The 21407-nt window shown below is 36.3% G+C and overlaps 3 protein-coding genes across 4 annotated transcripts; 2 read left to right on the top strand and 1 right to left on the bottom strand.

Moving 5' to 3' along the window:
- Positions 1 to 55: 55 nt before the first annotated feature.
- Positions 56 to 3292, top strand: LOC136801796 (uncharacterized). The gene has a single exon (XM_067058462.1). The coding sequence runs from the start codon at positions 56 to 58 to the stop codon at positions 3290 to 3292; it is 3237 nt and encodes a 1078-aa protein (XP_066914563.1).
- A 165-nt stretch (positions 3293 to 3457) lies between these two features.
- LOC136801663 (uncharacterized) lies at positions 3458 to 10123 on the top strand. 2 transcript variants are annotated; one of them, XM_067058308.1, is made up of 3 exons: positions 3458 to 3775; positions 4084 to 9210; positions 9596 to 10123. In XM_067058308.1, exon 2 carries the CDS (start codon positions 4680 to 4682, stop codon positions 9042 to 9044), a length of 4365 nt encoding a protein of 1454 aa, XP_066914409.1. In that variant the 5' UTR covers positions 3458 to 3775; positions 4084 to 4679; the 3' UTR covers positions 9045 to 9210; positions 9596 to 10123. The 2 variants fall into 2 exon arrangements, with proteins under 2 accessions (XP_066914409.1, XP_066914408.1); XM_067058307.1 differs by having other exon boundaries at positions 3458 to 9210.
- Positions 10124 to 11841: 1718 nt separating this feature from the next.
- LOC136801660 (uncharacterized) lies at positions 11842 to 18408 on the bottom strand. The gene is made up of 11 exons (XM_067058305.1): positions 18330 to 18408; positions 17545 to 17610; positions 17181 to 17439; positions 16870 to 17033; positions 16501 to 16726; positions 15895 to 16288; positions 15344 to 15562; positions 15059 to 15223; positions 14379 to 14906; positions 14040 to 14234; positions 11842 to 13788 (listed from the first exon to the last, which is right to left on the bottom strand). Exons 1-11 carry the CDS (start codon positions 18349 to 18351, stop codon positions 12133 to 12135), a joined length of 3894 nt encoding a protein of 1297 aa, XP_066914406.1. The 5' UTR covers positions 18352 to 18408; the 3' UTR covers positions 11842 to 12132.
- Between the last annotated feature and the right edge of the window lie 2999 nt (positions 18409 to 21407).

Genomic DNA, 21407 nt, shown 5'->3' with positions numbered 1-21407 from the left:
TCGCAACTCTAAAGACAAGGAAGATATCCTGAAATCTGAAGCAAAGCTACAGAGCATGGGCTTTGTGGATTATGTCAGCAACTTATCAGAAGACATCCGTCAATCACTTCACGCAAACTCAACTCAAAACTTCATCCCATGGCGTGCAGTTTGGAAATCAACTTCACTCAGCACACCATGTCGTATTGTATTTGATGCTTCCTTCCCTACCGCATCTGGTTACAGCTTAAACGACTGCCTTGCCAAAGGAAGCAACAATCTAAACAAGCTGCAAGAAGTACTGCTACGCTGGTCAACTCATAGAATTGGCATACATACCGATGTATGCAAGATGTACAACACTATCCACCTCAACCCAGACCATTGGTGCTATCAGCGTTATATTTGGCACCCAGAACTTGACTCATCAAAGACACCAATGGAAAAAGTGATCAAAACACTAATCTATGGAATCAGATCCAGCGGAAATCAGGCGGAGCGAGGACTTCGTCAGATTGCCTACTTATTTCAAGATCAATATCCTGAAGTTTATCGCATCGTCAATGAAGATGTTTATGTCGATGATTGTCTAACAGGAGAAGAATCAATCAAGATCGCCCATCAGCGTGCAGATGAATTTGAATATGTCATTGGTCATGGAGGCTTCCGTCTCAAAGGAGTCACTTTCACTGGCGAAGATCCGCTAACAGACCTCACTGATGATGGTGAATCAATTATCGTTGGAGGATTGAAATGGTATCCAAAGACAGATGAGGTATCACTTAACATTTCTGAACTGAACTTCTCCAAAAAGACAAGAGGCAAGAAGAATCAAGATCGATTGAATATCATTCCTGAAAAACTCACACGTCGTCAATGTATCTCAAAGGTTGCAGAGATCTACGACCTCACTGGCAAGATTGCACCTCTTGTGGCTGCAATGAAGTTAGACCTCCAACAACTAAACCTACGACAACTTCAATGGGATGATGTCCTGCCCAACGAGCTGCGACAAGTATGGCTCAATCATTTTGAAACAATGCAAGAAATTGGATCCATCCGCTTCAAACGATCAATCGTACCCAAGGATGCTGTCGATATGCAAATCGAAACTCTGGATTTTGGGGATGCAAGTCAAAGCTTGGTATGTGTTAGTATCTATGCACGATTCCGTCTCAAAGATGGCTCTCATTCCTGTCAACTTGTCTTCTCACGCACAAGAACTGTTCAAAAGACATCATTACCAAGAGCTGAGTTGTATGCTGCGTTATTGAATGCATACACAAGTGAAATCGTCAAAAGATCATTCAAAGGACTTGTTGTATCATCCAAGAAGTTTACAGACAGTCAAATCGCATTACATTGGATCAGTAACGATCAAAAGCCATTGAAGGAATGGGTCCGGAACCGTGTCATTGAAATCAATCGTTTTTCATCAAAGGACCAGTGGGCCTACATTCAATCGAACGACAACATTGCTGATCTTGGTACAAGACCAGGAGCTCAAATCAAGGATGTTGACCAGTCTTCAAATTGGATCAATGGATTACCATGGATGCGGTTGCCATCATCTCAGTTTCCAACACAATCTGCTGACCAGTTGAAGCTTACAGCCCAGCAACAATCAGAAGTTCAAAAGGAGAAGTCATTCCATTATGTCTCGTTCACATCCGAAAGCATTCTCAATGAAATGAAGAAACGGTATGAATATTCCATGTACCTTCTGGATCCAATGAAACACAAATTTACAGTTGTTATCAGAATCATGGCTTACGTTATCCGTTTTGTAAGAAATTTTGTCAAGCGAGCTCGAGACAAATCAGAGATTGTATCATCACAGAATGTATCATCACAGAAGAACAGCATTATTCTGACCAATGAAGAAATCACAGATGCTGAGATGTACTACTACAGAAAGGGATCAGATGAAGTACGTCATTTCACTTCCAAATCAAAGTATGAGAAGATTTCAACCGACAAAAACGGCATCTTAATCTACACAGGCAGAATTCTTCCAAGCAAAGGTGTATCGATTGTTGGCGCATTCACAGATATTATGAAGGATCTATCAACCGATTCATTTTGTGTACCATTGCTGGATAGATATTCACCAATTGCGTATAGCATCTCAATGGATATCCACTGGAATCATTCCACCGTCAAGCATTCCGGCATCGAAACAACCCATCGGTATGTTCTGAAAAAAGTTCATGTCATCGAAGGGAGATTGCTCATCAAACACATCAAGAGAAATTGCCATAGATGTCGATACCTTGCTAAACGCACTGTGGAGATGGCAATGGGACCAGTATCATCCTTCAATCTAACCATTGCTCCCTCATTTTACTACACACAGTTAGATCTGTCTGGACCGTATCAGTCATTTTCACCAAGTCACAAACGTACTACCGTCAAAATATGGCTTATAGTATTTTGCTGTTGTGCTACATCTGCAATCAAAATTAAAGTCATGGACGATTATTCAACCATCTCTTTCATACAAGCATTCACGAGATTTTCATGCGACCATGGCTATCCAAAACGCCTATTGTGCGATGAGGGTAGCCAACTTCTGAAGGGATGCAAGGAGATGCGTATCGATCTCCATGACCTGAGATCTAAGTTGATGCAGAACCTACACATTGATTTTGATGCATGCCCTGTTCAAGGACACAACATGCACGGAAAGGTTGAACGTAAAATCAAGGAGGTCAATCAATCAATTGAGAAGAGCCTTCAAAATCATCGCCTATCTATACTACAATGGGAAACACTCAGCTCAAGTATCGCAAATCAAATCAATAATCTTCCTATTGCCATCGGTGACATTACAGGAGATTTCGAATGTCTAGATTTGATCACCCCGAATCGTCTCTTGTTGGGTCGTAATAACGAACGATGCCCTGACAACACCATTTTCTGCGACAATCCAACCAGAATAATGAAGGAAAATCAAAAAATCTACAACTCATGGTTCGAAGTTTGGTTGCTAGTTCATGTGCCCAAACTTATGAAACAGTCAAAATGGTTCAACAGTGATGAAATCAATATCGGTGATGTTGTAATTTTCACCAAACGAGAGTCAACGTTAACAAATCAATATACCTATGGAATCATCAAAAGCCTGGAGTTCGGTGATGACATGCTTCCGAGAAAAGCAGTTATTCAATACAGAAACGAAAACGAGGATATCATGCGAGAAACGAATCGTTCAGTACGTGGTCTTGTTATTATTCACCCTATTGATGAATGTGATTTTATGGTCGAGCTTGGCGAAATGGCTAAGAATGTGGACATGAAATTTGTCAATTAAATTTTTCCCTTTTTGGTGGGGAATGTAAAGTGAATTTTATCAAAATATATTTCAAAAACAAAAATAAAAAGTACAAAATTTAATTTATAAATCATGAAACAAAAATTTGTTGCACCTTGGAAATAGTGTTTATTTATCATATACTTACTGTAATTTATCTCATTTGTGTGCCATTAGTCTAGGCTAGCTAGACTAGGCTATATTTATTCATTTATTTTATTTTAGTATGTTAGGCACACCTGGTTTCCATGGCCTCATTTTCAGTATCATGTCACAGTGTGAACTCAGTCTATTTAAGGCCTCACTTCAGTCACACCTCAGAGCTACCATTTTGTGTCATGTCATGCTGACTGACCATAATGGCATCATAATTCATAAGGCTCTAACCTTAAAGTAATTTTCAATTCAATGTGTCAATGTTCAACTTCAACTCAAGTCAATCAATAGTCAATTCATTCACAGCATTTTTATATTGGCTACCTGGTAGGTTTCATTTCTTGTTCCTGTTCTTTGGCAGCCATCTTGTTTTTGCTTTTAGGCAGCCATTTTGTTTTGTTCTTTCAGTTCACACTGATAGATTAGGGCCTTGCCTTGACATGATTCATAGGTTCAGTATTTCATTCAAGCCTTTATTTTCATTTAAGAACTTAACTTTTTCAATCAGACTTATACTTTTTCATTTTTCAATCAGACTTATACTTTTTCATTGAATTCAGACATTTTCATTTTTGAACTTAGACTTATTTTTTATAAACACAATACTCATAGACCTTTGTTATTTATTTCTACAGTTTGAACACATCAACAAAATCAATCAAACAAAGCTACAAACAGTGTCATTTCCTGTAACGCCACAAATTTGAAAAGGAAGAATTATTACAAAAACAACTGTGAGGATAAAAAAATCTATTATGAAAAGACAAAAGACAAGCGTAAGGAATATTTCGCCAAAACAAAAGATTTGCGTAAAGAAAAACAAAAAGAATATTATGAGAAGAATAAAGAGCAAATAAAGGCTCAGCAGCGTGAACGTAATCATGAAAAAACAAAAGATTTGCGTAAAGAAAAACAAAAAGAATATTATGAGAAGAATAAAGAGAAAATAAAGGCTCAGCAGCGAGAACGTAATCATGATAAAACAAAAGATTTGCGTAAAGAGAAACAAAAAAAATATTATGAGAAGAATAAAGAGCAAATAAAGGCTCAGCAGCGTGAACGTAATCATGAAAAAACAAAAGATTTGCGTAAAGAAAAACAAAAAGAATATTATGAGAAGAATAAAGAGAAAATAAAGGCTCAGCAGCGTGAACGTAATCATGCTAAAAAAAGGCAAAATACAGAAAAGAATGGTGACTTTTTGGGTGATAAATTTCACAAAAAATTAGAAATGACTATTTTTCAGTGCAACACTTGTAAGGAAGGCTGGCCACTTTGTAAGACTCCAAATGATAAAAGTAATTATGAATGCGTAAGATGTAAAAAAGATAAAACTCAGCCAAAGAAATTTAGTATTGAAAATGATATGATTCCAAGTAAAGTTCCACTGGAACTGCAAGGTTTAACACAGGTTGAAGAAATGCTTATTGCTAGAGCATTTCCTGTTATTCAAGTTTATACTAAGCCAAATGGAGGGCAAAAAGCTTATAAAGGACATGTTCTAACTTTACCTCGTGATGTTCAGCACATTGCTAATGTTTTGCCAAGATATCCCAGTGATATCCCAGTTATCGTTTTTAAAATTGACGGGAAAGATAACAGATCAAGAGACCTAAGAGTGCGGAGACAAAAAGTTCTTGATGCATTAGTGTGGCTAACCGGAAAGAATAGTATGGGAGAACCAAATAACCCAAGGTACCAAAATGTGACTATTGATAGAAGTAGATTTGATAAATTGCCTGAAGATGATTATTTGCAAATGCCAATGAATGTAGACTTCAATCAAGAAGAGGTTGAAGATGATGATTTAGATAATGAGGGAATTCTTCCTGATTTTGGTCCAAATTCTGAGGATAGTGAAGAAAAAGTTTATGATTGCAATACTGAAATGGGGAGTTTTATTCCAATTAAAGTAAAAACTAAGAAAGAAAAAGATATAATTGATGATTCAATTTTGAATCCAGAATCTGTTAAGATAGGCAACGAGCCTTTAAATGAGTTCACTACAGAGTATTTGGCTACTTTAGCTTTTCCAACACTTTTCCCAGATGGTAAAGGAGATCCAACCAATTCAAGCATCAGAAAGTCTATTGCTAAAAGTGATACAGAATCTTTTTCTGAAAAGATTAAACATTTAATAAAATTTGCTGAAATGATAGATGGGAAATGGGTATACAGATTTGCAGCCCATCCTCGATTTGGGTTTTGGGCTTACAATATGCTTTATCGTAGACGCCTGTTGGGACAAGGAAGTTTTTACTTGAAGCAAAATCCAGGAGAAGCTAATTTGACGATTAATGAATTACAGGATATGGTTAGAGAAGGTAGTCATGCTACAATCATGAAAAAGCTAATGAGATATGCGAAGAATGTGACAGGTACAAATGCGTACTGGAATCATGCTAAAGAAGAATTAAAAGCTACAATTAGTCAGGTTGGTTCTCCAACAATTTTTTGGACTCTGTCATGTGCTGAATTCCATTGGCCAGAATATCATGCATTATTTTCAAATAATAATGAAAGCTCAAGTGATACATTGCGAGAAAATATTATAAATAATCCTCATTTGATAGACTGGTTTTTTACTGTCAGAGTTGAAAACTTTGTTAAACTTTGGCTTTATGAGACTTTAGGTGCTGAATGGCACTGGTACAGATTTGAATATGCTGTTATGAGAGGCTCAATCCACTGTCATGGGGTAGCAAAACTTAAAAATGACCCAGGATTGTGCTCTCTTACTCAAAAGGCTTTAGAAGGACATATAGCTGAGAAAGAATTACTAGATTCTGAATTTGAGGATAATGTCAGAGTGGAGCTTGAAACTAAAGTCAATGAAGGAAAAGCGGCAGAAAGGGAAGTTACTGAATATGTTGATTCTATTGTGACAGCGTGTAACCCCTGTACTCCTGAAGAAGGCTGGGTAAAACCGAAAGTGCACCCATGCAAAAAAAAAGTTGAAGACATTAATGAAAATGAGCTTGACGATGATTATGCAAATTTAGTAAATAGTGTTCAGAGGCATACTAAGTGCAGTACAGCCTATTGCTTACGTAAAAAGAATGACGATGAACAATATTGTAGATTCAATTTTCCTTTTGAGGATTGCAATGAAACTTATATTGAATTTGAGGAATTGAATTCAAAGAAATATGGTAAGCAGTACAGACCAAAAATTGTATTGAAAAGAAACGACTCAAGAGTAAACAGGCATCAGAGATTGCAATTGCAATCATGGAGAGCTAATTGCGATATACAACCAATTATTGATTACAATGCATGTTTAGAATATCTTGCTAAGTATGCCTCAAAGGCAGAAAAAATATCAGATGTTGCTCGAGACGCTTTTGTTTCTGTTGTTGAGAATTTAAAAGGAACTGAACAAATGAGATCTGTTATTCAGAAATTAATGATTAGAGCTGTCGGGGAAAGAGATTTTAGTATACAAGAGGTAATGCACCATATATTATCATTAAAACTGGTCAGTTCATCTTTTCAAGTTGTTAATGTTTCGGTTGACGGATCTCGAAAGGTTGAAATCAATAATGAGGATGTCCTTACTGAAGCTTCAACTGTTGATAATTATGCTAACAGAGCTAACCTTGAAGGATGTGTAGATGCATTCGTTTTAGATAGCAATTTTATGCAATTTGTTTCAAACTATTCAGTGCAAAAAGATGTTTTGAAAAAACGTAAGAAGCCAGTTATTGTTAGAGCCTTCCCAACACCATCATTTGATCCAAAAGGGCCTCATTTTTATGTATTTTGCAAATACCAACTGCTAAAATACAAACCATGGAGGACCAGGATTAGTGATGCTTGGGATGGTTTAAATGAGGATGATACTGATATGTTTTGCCAAAAATGGAATGAGTTTTTGCAAACTGATTTAGGTCAAAGTGTTGTCCCTAATTGGAGAAGAGAATTTAATAATGCTGAATTATATTTTGAAAGGTCAGAAACTGATGAATTTGAAGAGAATGTTGAAGGGGAACGTGAAGAATGGATGCACTTAGCTGATTTATGTGCGAATAACAATGAAACTAATCGAGATGAGCCATCTCATAACGATTTAGAATTTTGGCAGTCTTGTAGAAATAATTACACTGAAGAGCAGATTGGAAATATGGTTTCTTGGCTTGACAAAAGAAAAGCCGAAATGTCTGAGAACCCAGTTGAACAAGTGTTTGAACTAAAAGTAGACTCCCTTAATGAGTCCCAAAGAAAAGCATTTGATATATTATTAGATCATGATATGAATCACAGAGATCAGCTATTCATGATGATTACCGGGTTAGCAGGGAGCGGAAAAAGTTACTTAATTAATAACATTAGAGCTTTACTGAAGGAGAAATGTATTGTATCAGCCTACTTTGGAATAGCTGCATTTAATATTATTGGTAAGACTTTGCATTCTTTATTGAATCTTCCAATAAGAGGAAAAAACCGAAACGATTTGAAGGGTCCTGCCCTCTTACGCCTACAAGAAAGACTCAGTGGAGTTAAATATATGATTATTGATGAGTATTCTGTTGTTGGTCAAAATATGCTAGGATGGATAGATAAACGGTGTAGACAAGGAACAGGTGAATCAGACAAAGCTTTTGGTGGAATATCTATAATCTTGGTAGGAGATATTGCTCAATTACCCCCTGTTGGAGATGAAGTATTGTATCATAAGAAACCTAGAAGTGAAATTGGTACATTGGGTTTTTGCATGTATAGAAAGTTTACGACTGTGATAAAGCTTACAGTAAATGAAAGATCTAAAGGTGATGATTTTGAGCAAGAAAAATTCAAAGCTGCCTTATTGAGATTAAGAAACGGTGATTCAACTGAGGAAGATTGGCAGATGTTCTTATCTAGGACACCTGCCAATTTGACTGATAATTTAAATTTAAAAGACTTTGTGAAATTATCTTTTTCAAATGAGAAAGTTGCTTCCGATAACCATGAAGCATTGATGAGCTTAAATGTCCCAGTGGCACAAATTAATGCAAGACACAGTAATAAAGAATCAGCTAAACTTTCTTCAGACGACATGGGTGGATTAGAACCTAAGGTATTTTTAAGCATCGGTGCAAGAGTAATGTTGACTAGAAACCTTTGGACAGACCAAGGACTTTGTAATGGGTCAATGGGAATAGTTAAAGATATTATTTATCAAGAAGGAGATTCTCCTCCAAATCTGCCTATAGCTGTTATTGTTCAATTTGACTCTTTTTATAAAGGACCGAGTGTATGCGAAGACCAGCCTCGCTGTGTTCCTATTATTCCTTTGACAAATTCTTCAGACCTTCGCGGTACATCTCATGAGCGGCAACAACTTCCTTTGAGATTGTCTTGGGCAATAACTATTCACAAGTCTCAAGGGTTAACTTTGAATAAAGCATGGATTGATTTAGGAAACACAGAAAGATTTATTGGTTTAGCGTATGTTGGAATTTCAAGAGTGAGAAAGCTAAAAGATATGATTATTGAGCCAATGACATTAGAACGCTTACAAGATATAAAGAGAAGGAAAAATTTTAAATTTAGAGAATTAGAAGAACAGAAAATTAACGGCTTGGCACTAGAAACTGAGACAAGATTGATTTGATAAGGGTGTATATTGATGAGAACTAAACGTTTTTAAAGATTGGGGGGAGGGGTAAATGTATTTTCAAAATTGTAAATAATGATTTTTTTTTCAATTTAAAGCTCGATATCAAAGGAATATGTCACAAACACAATTCAATGATGCTTCAAAATGACCTTTCCTAATGGTAAGAGTCGTAATTTTTTAGTTGTCATGATTATTTGATTTTTTAATTTAGTATGTACCAGAAAAAAGCGCTATCAATTGAGACTCTTTTTGGGCCAATTTTCCATGACGTCATTTTTCAGTACAAAACCAATAGAAAATGATTTCAAAAAGACTTCAAAAATAAATTTAAACCGGTTCATTAGAAAGACCTGAAAGAGTAGATAACGAAAATTGGGCTATTTGCCAATTTATAACTCCAAAGGGACCTCTTTGCCAAATTTCAGCCACATACTATTTTTTCAAGGTAAAACCCAATTCCCACATACTAATTTCCTTATCAACTTGTTCGTATACGACTTTCTGACTTAACAAATAAGTGGCTTGATTTTCTTTTCCTTTTTTAGGTCATTTTCAAAGCTTATTCATCAAAACGAGAAATTATTTCAATCATCAACCTTTCGTAACGTTAATTTGTAACTCGACATTTGCTGATTCGTTATCATGCTGTTACCTGTTACCTTTTTGTTATTTGTTCCACCATTTCCCTTGATGTCCTGGTGTATGTGTCGATTCAAATCAGTTTCTTATATTGCCTACACGATTGCTGTATTTCTATCTACAACGAATGACCAATAATTTAGATTCAACAAAACCTGAACGTTATAAATGATGCAATGGTGCTGACTTCTGACTTACATGTTGCTAACACAATGTCGCTTATTTTCCTGGTTGTAAACTGGTGTTCCTGGTCGTTTAATTGTTTTAACTGAAATTTCATACCATACAACGTGGTCTTTGGAAATTGAATTGTGTAGAGACGGACTATTTTTAAAGCAGGAAGCATATTTTTATAAAGAGTTCTTAGTATTTTAAAGACTTTAAACGATAATATTTTTACACGATGAATAAGAATCTTATTACAATACATCTTATACAGTCCTACTTGCAATTTCTTTTTTCCACTCTTCTATTACACTCAGTCTTAAAACAACAAAAAAGAAATGTTTATTTTCCAGAAAAATTTGTCCTACAAATCCTACCTAAGTTTACCCTGATTGCGTATATTGTGAAACGTTCTTCTCAAACCTAATTATTCCAAAGTAATCTTGAGGTTGAGTCAGAATATACTCCTCAGTTGTCACGTCCTACTGCCGGACTTTAAGGATGACAGCCAAGAAAAGGACTTTACATCTAATTTCAACTTTAGAACATAATGTTGTTTTAAAAGGCTTTTATCGTCGTAACTAAATGTTACTTATCAAATTATAATGGCTGGCAATAAATGTTTAACTCCGGCGGTTTCGGGGCATTTATAGCTTCAGCTAACTGCTAGTATAAGGCTGTAGTTAGCCAGTTGGGGAGAATCAAGCCGCATTTTTTTTGAGGTTTCATTTTTTCGAAATGACTTATACCCCTATCGGCAAAATGTTATTTAAGGCTGTAGTAAGCCAGTTGGGGAGAATCAATCCGCATTTTTTTTGAGCTTTCATTTTTTCGAAATAGTTCATACCCCTATGGCCCAAATGTTATATAAGGCTGTAGTTAGCCAGTTGGGGAGAATCAAGCCGCATTTTTTTTGAGGTTTCATTTTTTCGAAATGACTTATACCCCTATCGGCAAAATGTTATTTAAGGCTGTAGTAAGCCAGTTGGCGAGAATCAATCCATATTTTTTTTGAGCTTTCATTTTTTCGAAATAGTTCATACCCCTATGGCCAAATGTTATCTAAGGCTGTAGTTAGCCAGTTGGGGAGAATCAAGCCGCATTTTTTTTGAGTTTTCATTTTTTCGAAATGGCTCATACCCTTATCGGCCAAATGTTATCTAAGGCTGTAGTTAGCCAGTAAGAATCAAGCCGCATTATTTTGAGTTTTCGTTTTCTCAAAATGACTTAAACCCCTATGGGCCAAAGTTATCTAAGGCTGTAGTAATCCAGTTGGGGAGAATCAATCCGCATTTTTTTTTAGTTTTCATTTTTTCGAAATAGTTTATACCCCTATGGGCCAAATGTTATCACATCTAAGTTTATTATATATAAGCGGATTTGAGCCGATCGTGTTTTCATGCTTGTGTTATATGTGAAATATTTTTCCAATTAAAATCCTAAAATCCATAATCTAGTAGCAGTACTGCCTTGCGCATCACTAAGTCAAATTTAATCACAAATTTACCCTCAATATCCCTGGACACGAGTCTACCAGTGTTAAACAAAGTCACTTCAATTAAAGACAATTAATTATTTTTCTTTATTTACATGTTCAGGCTAAAAGAGTAAAATATAGAGTAACTGTCATTACTTCGACAGTTTACCTAATGACTCGGTTAGCCTGAAAATGGTAATCTTTACAAGGATCTTCATGTTCCCGACACAACATAGACAAAATATTAATTTTGACAATTATAGATAAGATAAAAATATCATCATGAAAATTTAGGAGCTGCGAAATAAACTAATTTGATATATTGATGTCTATGACGAAATAATAAATGTACAGAGAAGAAAATGACGCATAGGATAAACTATAAGAACGAAACCAAACATCTCGGGTGCAACGGAATGACAAAGAAACGCAAGACGCGAAAATAAACAATACTCCACAAAGAAGAAATTTAAGTTGAAATAGGAATGAAACTGTTGGCAATATCCCTTGTACAGAAAACGCTCTAAGCGTTAAAATAACGATTTCAAAATAGAACTTCGGATAAGTAAGTATATAAGTAAATATTAAATACAACGGTTGATAAATAGCCTGCATTCCCTCCCTTCACGATTCAGCCAAAGTTTTACATGAAAGTACTTTACAAAACTGAATTTCTGAATATCGGAATAAGCACCTTTTTGTAAAGCCTCAACACAGAAGAAAACAAAGATTTAAGTGAAGGAGAGAATAGAGGGAATAGCTCAAGCATTCGTTTAAACAATTACAAACTATCAAAATAAACTACTTTGAACCAGCCAGGGCAACACGTAATTTGTTCTTAAAACTTGTTTCTTTTTTGGTGTTCCAAATGTCTATGAAAAATTTAACGTAAAATACGAAGTGTTCCTGCGACATGTGCTTGCACGAGGCTTTCACGCATTGCAGGAAACTATTAAATTGTTCGCATATACTTGTGTTGTACGTCATGCCAATCAAAGATTTGGTGCTGTACATAGGCGAACAATTATGACCATATCTGTGGAATAGATCGTGAAAAAATCTTGTGTTTGAGAAGTAGCCCGATTCACGATTCAGTGAGTACTCCTCAAAACCACAAGCAAAATCATAGAATAAACCTTCAGGAGCTGTCTCCAAAAACTGAAATAGGGAGCAGGCCGCATCCTTTCTGCCTTCACTGCCGTTCACAATATGCCCTCCGTAACAAAAACCATGTGCTGGGCAAAACCACAGAAAAAGAAAGGACGTGCCTCGTGGAGCAACGATGGGATATCTTTTGCTGCAGCTTGACGTTGTCGGCTCGTCGTCGCCTTTTCCAATTTCGAAATTACGGTTTTTTCTAATCTGTGCTCCATCCTTTCTGAAGTAATAAAAGCGTCCTGATTTTGAGGGATCGTTCGGTATGACTTCACAGGGTGGAATATCGGGTTCTGGAACCGAACGAACTCTTTCCAAAAGGTATTCGATAAGGGACAAAACGTCAGAGTCGAGGAATCTATCATTGAAGGCAGCGAGAAGATTGCTTAGAGCAATGTTGAACTTTTGACACTCCCGCAACAAACCAGTTCGAGCATGCTTCTCCATTACCATAGTTTCCATAATGGGAACCAGTTGCTTCGGTAAAAAGGCTCTCACAGGTGCATCGAAACTCAACAAATGCATTACTCGTTTCGCAGCCTTGAGTTGAACAATACTCATCTGTTGGTTGATGTACCTCGAAAAGAATGGTTTTACTTTTTGCGGTAAAACACTCAACAGCTGCTTACGGCAATCAAGGTGCTCGAGGGGGGTTAATTTGTCCTCGGTTGAATTCGATGTCCAGGTTTTTAAATAGTTTCTCGAGTCCCGTATTGTTCTTAATCTATTTTTGTACTGCTCGTCCGATTCGTCTTTTGATTTCGGGGAAAAGGCTAGAAAACACCTATTGTTTCGCCTCGTTTCTGTTGGAAGGACTTGTCTGGACTCACATGCCTCGATTGGGTTGATGTCGATGTTTTGAGACAAGATACCGATTTTCGTGGCATCACATGCAAGAACTTGTGGAGACTCTCCACACCAATTGCACTGCCTGTTCAAGTCTCGTGGTTGATGACTTGACCATGAAAAAAATAATTTTAAGAATGTTTTCGCTGACATGAAATATTTCGGCGACCGGTGGCGCTTGTAATTGTTGTCTATACATTGGCGAAAACTAGCAAACGTAGTCTTGGAGGTGCACACCATGTCTATGTACTCCCAGCACAGTTCCTCGACAATACAGATTTGTTGGGAGATTCGGAAAATATTCTCGAACAATCCATCCCATCGTAGGCAGCATTTCCCAGTTGAACAGACCAATTTGAATAAATCGCAGTCGATAGTACGATCTCTGGTGTACAATGTTGTTTTTCCGTCTGGCACGTACACAAGCTGTCCTTCCGAATTTCTCATCCAAGGAACCTGTCAAAATATAAATGAATCTTTAGTGAAATAGGAAAACCCATTTGCTAGAGTGAAAGGGGGATGGTAGAATCGAGCATAAGTACACTTTATAAGCATGGGATATAACTCTATATCATCTCGGTCAGCGTGTCTTGTCGTGTGATTAACGAGTTAGTTAAAATAAAGTAAGACTCTCAGTTATAAAAACAGTCTAGTTTTGAAGCAGAATCATATTATTATGATTACTTTTCTTCTTGAAGTATGATTACCTCGCAAGCACATTGATCTGAGTCGCATCTCGGATGGAATTCTACAGGTTGATTGTTTAAAGCCATTAAGAAAAATTCTGTACGTTTGATTGTACTGGTAATCAAGTTTTCGTCAAAAGGGTCAGCATTTACGATTCGACCAAACTTCGAGTGAAATTTCCAAGTAAGTGTTTCTGGATCGAATCCGTCGATTACCTTTAAAAAGATTTTAAATTCAAACAGTTAACTTAAATAAAAACTTTTTTTGCATTTATGATAGAGTAAAAAACTGAATATAGATTTAAAACATAAAGTAGAAAACGAAAAATTTTGAATAATGAATATGAAACTTAATCTTACTTTATTTTCTGAATTATCTGTTACATCGCCAGGAGTGTCGTCAAGGTGAAGAACAGCAAGAGCAGCATCAAAATCAGGATCAGTTACGTCATCTAACTGTTGTTCGTCATCAGTATCAGTATCAGTATCTAGTTGCGTCCGGAGAAGACGAAGAAGGCGGTGTTTATCCCAATTCTCATCGATGTAACTCTTAAACACTAACAGATGTGGGCACAACTTGTCAACTTCTTCCATGGTCCTGAGCTTGATCTTCTTGCTGTTCGCCAACGAGCACAAACCAGACATACACTTTACGTATACACGTTTGGAACGATTATCTGTGTATACGTGGATAAACTGATGTCCGACTGGCGATCTAACGGAGAATTTCTCAATGTCCATAACACTGTGCAAAGGAATTACGTCTTGGATCACAGATTTTAATCCATTGCTGATCTTTACTGATGCAACACTTTCGGTGTTAGAATTAGGCATCAGTTGAGGGGCACCATACCCGTGTTCGTTTTGTTGGACATAATCAATCGAAAACTATGAAGAAATGACACTGACTATTTAGTCAAATATTATGTTATTCAATACGATATATTACCTTCCACTAGAAGTGATCATGATCAGATTGCGCGAGAAAACAAACTAAAATAATCCAATCAAAATTGAAATTTCATCATATAGTTCATTACCTCCTCAATGATATCAGCAAAGACGCGAGCATGACAACACTTAATACCATCCCAGTCGCTAAAATTCACTGCCGAAGCTAAGGCTGCATGGGTTCCGCAAGTACATTCGAAATTGATGATTCCACCAGGACGGACAGTACGCGTAACGGCAACAAAATCATTAAACTGAAAATGGAATTGTATAAATCAATGTTTAAGGAGATATTCTTACCTGATTTTTCTCTTTAGAATAATAAACAAAAATTTAGGAATGACACGAACTAGACCAGTAGGTAAAACTTTTACCTCAAAAGAACCAGTATCAGAATCATAGTTATTCATAACTACCACTTGGCATTTGGCATTATGTTCACGCCACAAAATGATACCGTCGTTATAAAGATTCCTTTTGAACTCTTGATAAAGGGAACATTTGATCGTCATGGGCAGCTCGAAAGATTCCTCTGTTGCTCCTAATTGGTCCAGAATAGTCTCCCTGTTGACCCTTTTTCGTTGATAGGATGCCTGTAAATTGTAAACGTAGTATTAATATTACATTATATACTTGTATAGTATACCCCTTTTCTATAAATAACGGACATTTACGAGCCTTTTTCCAAAACATTACCACCATGGGAGTAAACCACGGAAGTACGTGTTAGTAATTCTGCCATGAGAGACCGTGATAGCTGGCAGGCTAAAGTTGAATCTATTGCCTCGACCGCGGGGATGAATGGTGATGTCGCCGTCATATTGCGAACTTTGAGTCCTTTATAAAAATTTATTTTAATATATTTAATACAATTCGAGGTGAGGATTATTTTTTAAAAAGAAACTTGTCGCGAAAGAAAACATACTTTTTTGTTTGTTTTTTTGAAAGACAATGGTTGAAGAAGTTTGTACTTCTCAGCCAATACCATTGTAACAATGCTTTTGATATTGATTAAGCCGTCTTCGACGTTTTCGTTTTCCATTTCTCCCAGTATCAAATTTCTTGGAGATCGACCATTTGGAACGAAGTACTGGTACAGTTTGACACCTCCAGAATCTGGTCGTACTACCCATTTGTGTAGGTTGGGACAAGAAGACAGGATTTCAAATTGATCTTTTAAGCTTAACTCATCCAAATCCCCAAATTTCTGTACCAAATCTTGGAGCTCACAGTAAGGTTTAAATGGACGGTTCAGCCTATAATCAGTGATTGCTGCGGACCATTGATTTATATTACCAAGACCATCCAGTTTGAAATATCTGAAGTAAAAGACAAAAGTTAAATCGTAGACTTTTATACCTGTTTTTATACAATAAAACAGCTGAAACAAACTGGAAATAGGACAAAGCTTTCTTTTTAGATTTTCTTTGTAGCTTTAAAAAGATCGAAAAACGAGCGATATTATGACACAGTATTAATCAATTTACCGTCAAATTTTGAATCGATGAAATATTCAATTTAATGGACTTACTGATGATTTTCATTGATATTGTCAAGCTCACCGGACTCATCAATCTTCCTTTTTCGTTTTTTGGTGTGTCGAGCCATTCGCTCACAAAAGACAACATAGCCTGGAGAAAAGCCTTGAAACGTATTTTTCAGAGATTGGTACGCACGATCAAAAGAATGCCGAATTGATCCTTTGTTTGAATTCACCAACTTCTCAAACATTTTGGCATTTTTGTCTGGTCCATGTCCTAAAGTAAAATATACAGGGGTTCCGAAATAAATATTTCGTTCAAGTCAATCCTAGCCTCCCTGACTGTTGAATCAACCTTTTTAAATATATGAACTAACCAGGTTTTAGTATGTTTGTGCTAAACTAAGTCTTCTGCCTTACCTTTGCTCGATTCAGATCTATGATGATTGAAAGCAAGAACATCCCAATCATTGTATATCCTCATGATATGCACTTTTGTGATATTGTGCGTTGAAATGATTTCTGAGAATAGGTCTTTACAATGTTTTGCGAAAAATCCTTTCAAAGTCCCAGTTTCGAAGCACCTGATTAAGTAAAGAAAAACAAAAACTACACGGTATATGTTGATGAAAAAGTTTCTATTCGATGGAACCTATTCTGAAATTTGCTCCTAGATACTCACCTCCAAACAGAATCAGTTAAAATAGTTTTTATAAATATTTGAAATTTACCTCAGATACAAATTATTTTCCCCGTTGACATCTAACACAAATGGCATGGCATACAAGATACATTCAGTGCAACGTGAATATGAGGAGAGAGACAGTAACACTTTTTCTGCTGCCATTAAATGTAGTTCATCTTTCCTTTCCTTTGTTTCCATGGACTTTTTCAATATAGCTTGTATTGTTGTTTCAATTGTTGCCGCTTCAGAACATTTTGATATGATGAGGGCAGTGTGAGCCAACAATGCCTGAGTAGCCTGTGTACCTAATATATAAAAAAAGAAGGTTAACAATTGAAAAATAATGCTAATTCAAAGGAATTTCTGTTTGTATAGATTGATTGAAAGTCACCAATTTTACATTTATTTACCTGGGTCTGGAACATTTTCTTGCTGTGATACATCACTAACACCAGCAACAACACTCGTAGAAGGTTCTAAATAACAAATAAACAGACATTCAAACAGGTTGTTGTCTTTGTTATCAAACTTAAACTGTCAGTCAATGTCAGTCCTGTCCTTGTGAAGTATTTAAAAGTAATTATTATAAAATGCGAATAACAGGAAAAGTATACAATAAGAGTTTTTAATCATTCTAGTAAAAATGAAAATGATCATGAAAAAAACAAAGTAATAATCAATCTATTCTATTGAGCAACTCCCTGGTGGTTATATGTTGATCATTTCAGTCAGCTGTTCTGTCAATAAAAAGAAATAAAGATAATGTTAACCAAAAAATAATTCTAGAGTGTCCCATAAACAATCATCCCTTCTGCCTGAGAGAGAGAGAGAGACATGTGATTTCTCTCGCATTTTTCACCATTTGTCATTTGTCAACGAAATGTAAGTATTATCAACAAACATGATCAAATTAACATATTTGTAACTCACAACAATAATTTATCAAAATTATATTTTCTCTCAAGAGTCAAAGAGGGTCAGAGGGGGTAATTGTTTCTGGGACACTCCATCAAATATGTCATGTCTGTAAAATCTTGTTTGTCAGTGTGTCAAAAGTATGTAAAGTGTATTAGACTTTGGAAAGAAAAGTAATACAAAAAACTATATATAATATATTAGTTTAATAAAAGAACAGATTGAAGCCTTTTTAAATGCATATTAATTATTGACTTATTGTAATAATCAATCATCATACCTTGGGATTCATTAATATTCATTTTTACTGTTTGACTGGTGCGACATTTCTAACTTTTCATTGCGTAGATCTAAGAGAAAAATTTCAAATGCTTTTAGAATATGTACGTTGACCTTTCTTTATTCAGTCAAAATTATACCTACTGATACTTGGAACAACCATTTTAAACATTGGATTTAAAGATTCCTAGTCTTTTTACTTACTGTGGATCTCTCTTTCATACAAGTTTGCCAAAATTCGTGATAATAAAAATATAACTAAAGAAACTGAACCTAACTTTAAGCAAAACAAAATTGATTTGTAGTTCTACAGGCCTGATGACTTGAAATTTACAGTTAATAACATAACATTGAAGATCCCCTGTTGTAAATCTTACACATATTTGTTATTCTAAAGAATAGAAATACCTTGTAAGTATGAGTGTATTAAATTATTAAATTTCTAGCTCTTTAGAATATGTTTCCAACTTTGTGTCATGAAATGATAAAGGGTGATTTTAGATTCAGATAGAATTCAGGAATTTATTTTCGTAACTTTGTCAAACCTTATATTTTCAAAAACATATTTTTATATCATACCGGCCAAATACTGACCAAAGGGAGCCACTGACCTGAACAACTGAGGGGGAGGTGGAGATTTAAAAATTGAACCTGTCAGATAATATACTGATTATTGACAAAAAATGGACAAAAGGCTAAAAGTTTCTCACAAAAAGTTGACCCTGTCAGAGCAAAGAAATTATATACAAAATTCTATGAATTGCTTAAAATTTTTCTGAATTTTGACCCATAACTGAGATTTACAGAGGTTGAATAATGGATTTGGCCTAAGTGCCCCCGGGATACAGACTCATTCACAGCCAGATCTGCTGATGGTATATCAGATTATAAAAAAAACAGTGAGGTATCTTGCCTATTACTGATCGCGCCAGACCAACCCATATCCAGACAATCTCAATCAAACGGAACCGCGTTCGAACCAGTTGAACCAAAGCGCATGCAATTGGATTGAAATTCGATTGTCGAATGCAATCAAATCTCAATTGAATATTACCGCAATTTCCAGATTCGATTGATATTCGATTGCTTACCATTGAGATTAAATTGCATTCGATTGAGATTAGATTGCCCGGTGCTATGGCGGTTTCATCATGGTTCCCGTTTTTTTGCTATGCTAACATTGAAGTGCTTCTTTTTTTGCACGAGAAAACAATGGTTTTGAAACTGTTTGAACCGTGACCAAAGGATACTGTTATTGTTGTGTAATTGTTGTTTTTATAGTGGCTAGATGTAGCTAAATGGCTATTGTTAAATCATTAACTAGAAGAAGATTGATCACACACCTCTAAAAGTCTCCTAACAAAAGTCCTTCTGTTCTGTTTGGACCAGACGGTACTAATCAAACGTTCGGTTGTAATCGAAGGTGGTCAGTGACCACCTATGTATCGATTTTATCTGTGATCGAATACTCACTCAACTCCAAATTATGCCCTTTTTCCCACCAGTTAAGGTTAAGAAAGTGATCGAAAACTCACAATTTTGTTGAAATTTTGGTGCTCGAAATTTGATTGCTAATTGATAAGTGGTCGTTCAATTACTTCGATAATCAAATTTATTGATTAGTACCGTCTGGTTTGGAGACCCCAAAATCATTCCACCTAAAAAACCATTCCATAATAAAGTAGCTGAATAGCTGAAGTTAAAAAATGCATTAACAGAAGGGAGGATACCAATGGAGACTGTCCTGCCCTTAGTCCTAGCGTTTAATTAGAGACATTTCTCCAATTTATTAGATCCAATGAATGAAACTATAGTACACTGAACGAACTTTCTAACACAGCGTTTAAAAAAAATTGTGTATTGGTATTGGGGCTGACTGGCTGGGCTGCGGCATTCAGTAGAAGGTAGGCTGCTGCCAGCCTCCCCCCGTCCTCCCTCCCCATGCGTGCTGCCTGCCCTTGCGCCTTGGCTTGGGAGAGTTTCCTCACTGCAATTTAATCTTTTACTCCAATAAAAGTAAATCAAAAAGACAATAGTGCACGAAGCATAAAAAGGAATCATCCCGCCACCAAGCCATTATCCAAAATAAAGAAGTCAGTCCACAACAGGAGCCTCCCTACAAGAACGAAGAACCCTTCTCACAGCAGCCAAATTCCTTACTGCCAGGCACATCCGTCCGCCATTTTGTGTGAGCTTCGCGGCATATTGTTTCACTTTGTGCCCACTCTTTGGGTATTATCCGAAAGCCTCCAAATCGTGGCTCATTGTGAAGGACGGTGGTAAAATGAAAGAAGCCAAGCAAATTTTTTCTGAAACAGAAGTCAAGATCACTTGTTCAGGTAGAAAATATCTAGGAGGTACTATCGGTGATGAAGCCCACAAAGCAAACTACATCAAGGATCTTATATCGAAATGGGTTGACCAGATCAAGACCCTAAGTGACATTGCAAAGTCTCAACCTCAATGTGCTTATAGTGCATTTGTGGGTGGGTTTGTACATAAATTTACTTTTCATCTCAGAGTACTTGAGGACATTCAGCAGTATTTGACACCTTTAGACCATGCCATAGACAATTATTTGATTCCTGCCCTTACAGAGGGTCATCATTGTAGCCAAGTTGAACGCAGACTTCTTGCCCTGCCAGTACGATATGGGGGTCTGGGTATACCAATCCTTTCCGAAATTGCTGATTATGAATTTGAAAATTCAAAGAAAGTATCCAAGGAACTGACCGAGAACATAATGACCCAACGAAAAGAGTTTAGAGGAAATGACAACAAAGGAAAGTATACCATCTTGAAAGAAAAGGAGGAGAGACACAAGAATTCCCTGGTTGAGATCCGGAATGACCTAACGATCGACGAGAGAAAAGCCAATGATTTAGCACAACTCAAAGGGGCATCTAACTGGCTTACAGCCAAACCTCTTAAAAGTGAACATTTTGACCTCACAAAAAGGGAATTTTTCGATTCAATTGCTATCAGATATCGCTGGCAGCTCAAGCACCTACCAAGCATTTGCGCATGTGGTACAAAGTTTTCTGTTGAACATGCTTTGTCTTGCCCCAAAGGTGGCTTC

Source organism: Clytia hemisphaerica, unplaced genomic scaffold (assembly GCF_902728285.1).
Source record: "Clytia hemisphaerica strain Z4C2 unplaced genomic scaffold, Clytia hemisphaerica genome assembly, whole genome shotgun sequence".
NCBI lineage: Eukaryota > Metazoa > Cnidaria > Hydrozoa > Leptothecata > Clytiidae > Clytia > Clytia hemisphaerica.
The sequence above is the reverse complement of the archived record's forward strand: the minus strand, read 5'-3'. Positions and strand labels throughout refer to the sequence as shown.

Coding starts and splice junctions, on each gene's coding strand:
- LOC136801796 (XM_067058462.1), top strand. CDS start 56: ATGGGCTTTGTGGATTATGTCAGCAACTTATCAGAAGACATCCGTCAA.
- LOC136801663 (XM_067058308.1), top strand. CDS start 4,680: ATGACTATTTTTCAGTGCAACACTTGTAAGGAAGGCTGGCCACTTTGT.
- LOC136801660 (XM_067058305.1), bottom strand. CDS start 18,351: ATGAATATTAATGAATCCCAAG. Junction 17,440..17,544: donor AGAAAATGTTCCAGACCCAG/GTAAATAAATGT, acceptor TTTATATATTAG/GTACACAGGCTACTCAGGCA. Junction 17,034..17,180: donor GAAAATAATTTGTATCTGAG/GTAAATTTCAAA, acceptor TTACTTAATCAG/GTGCTTCGAAACTGGGACTT.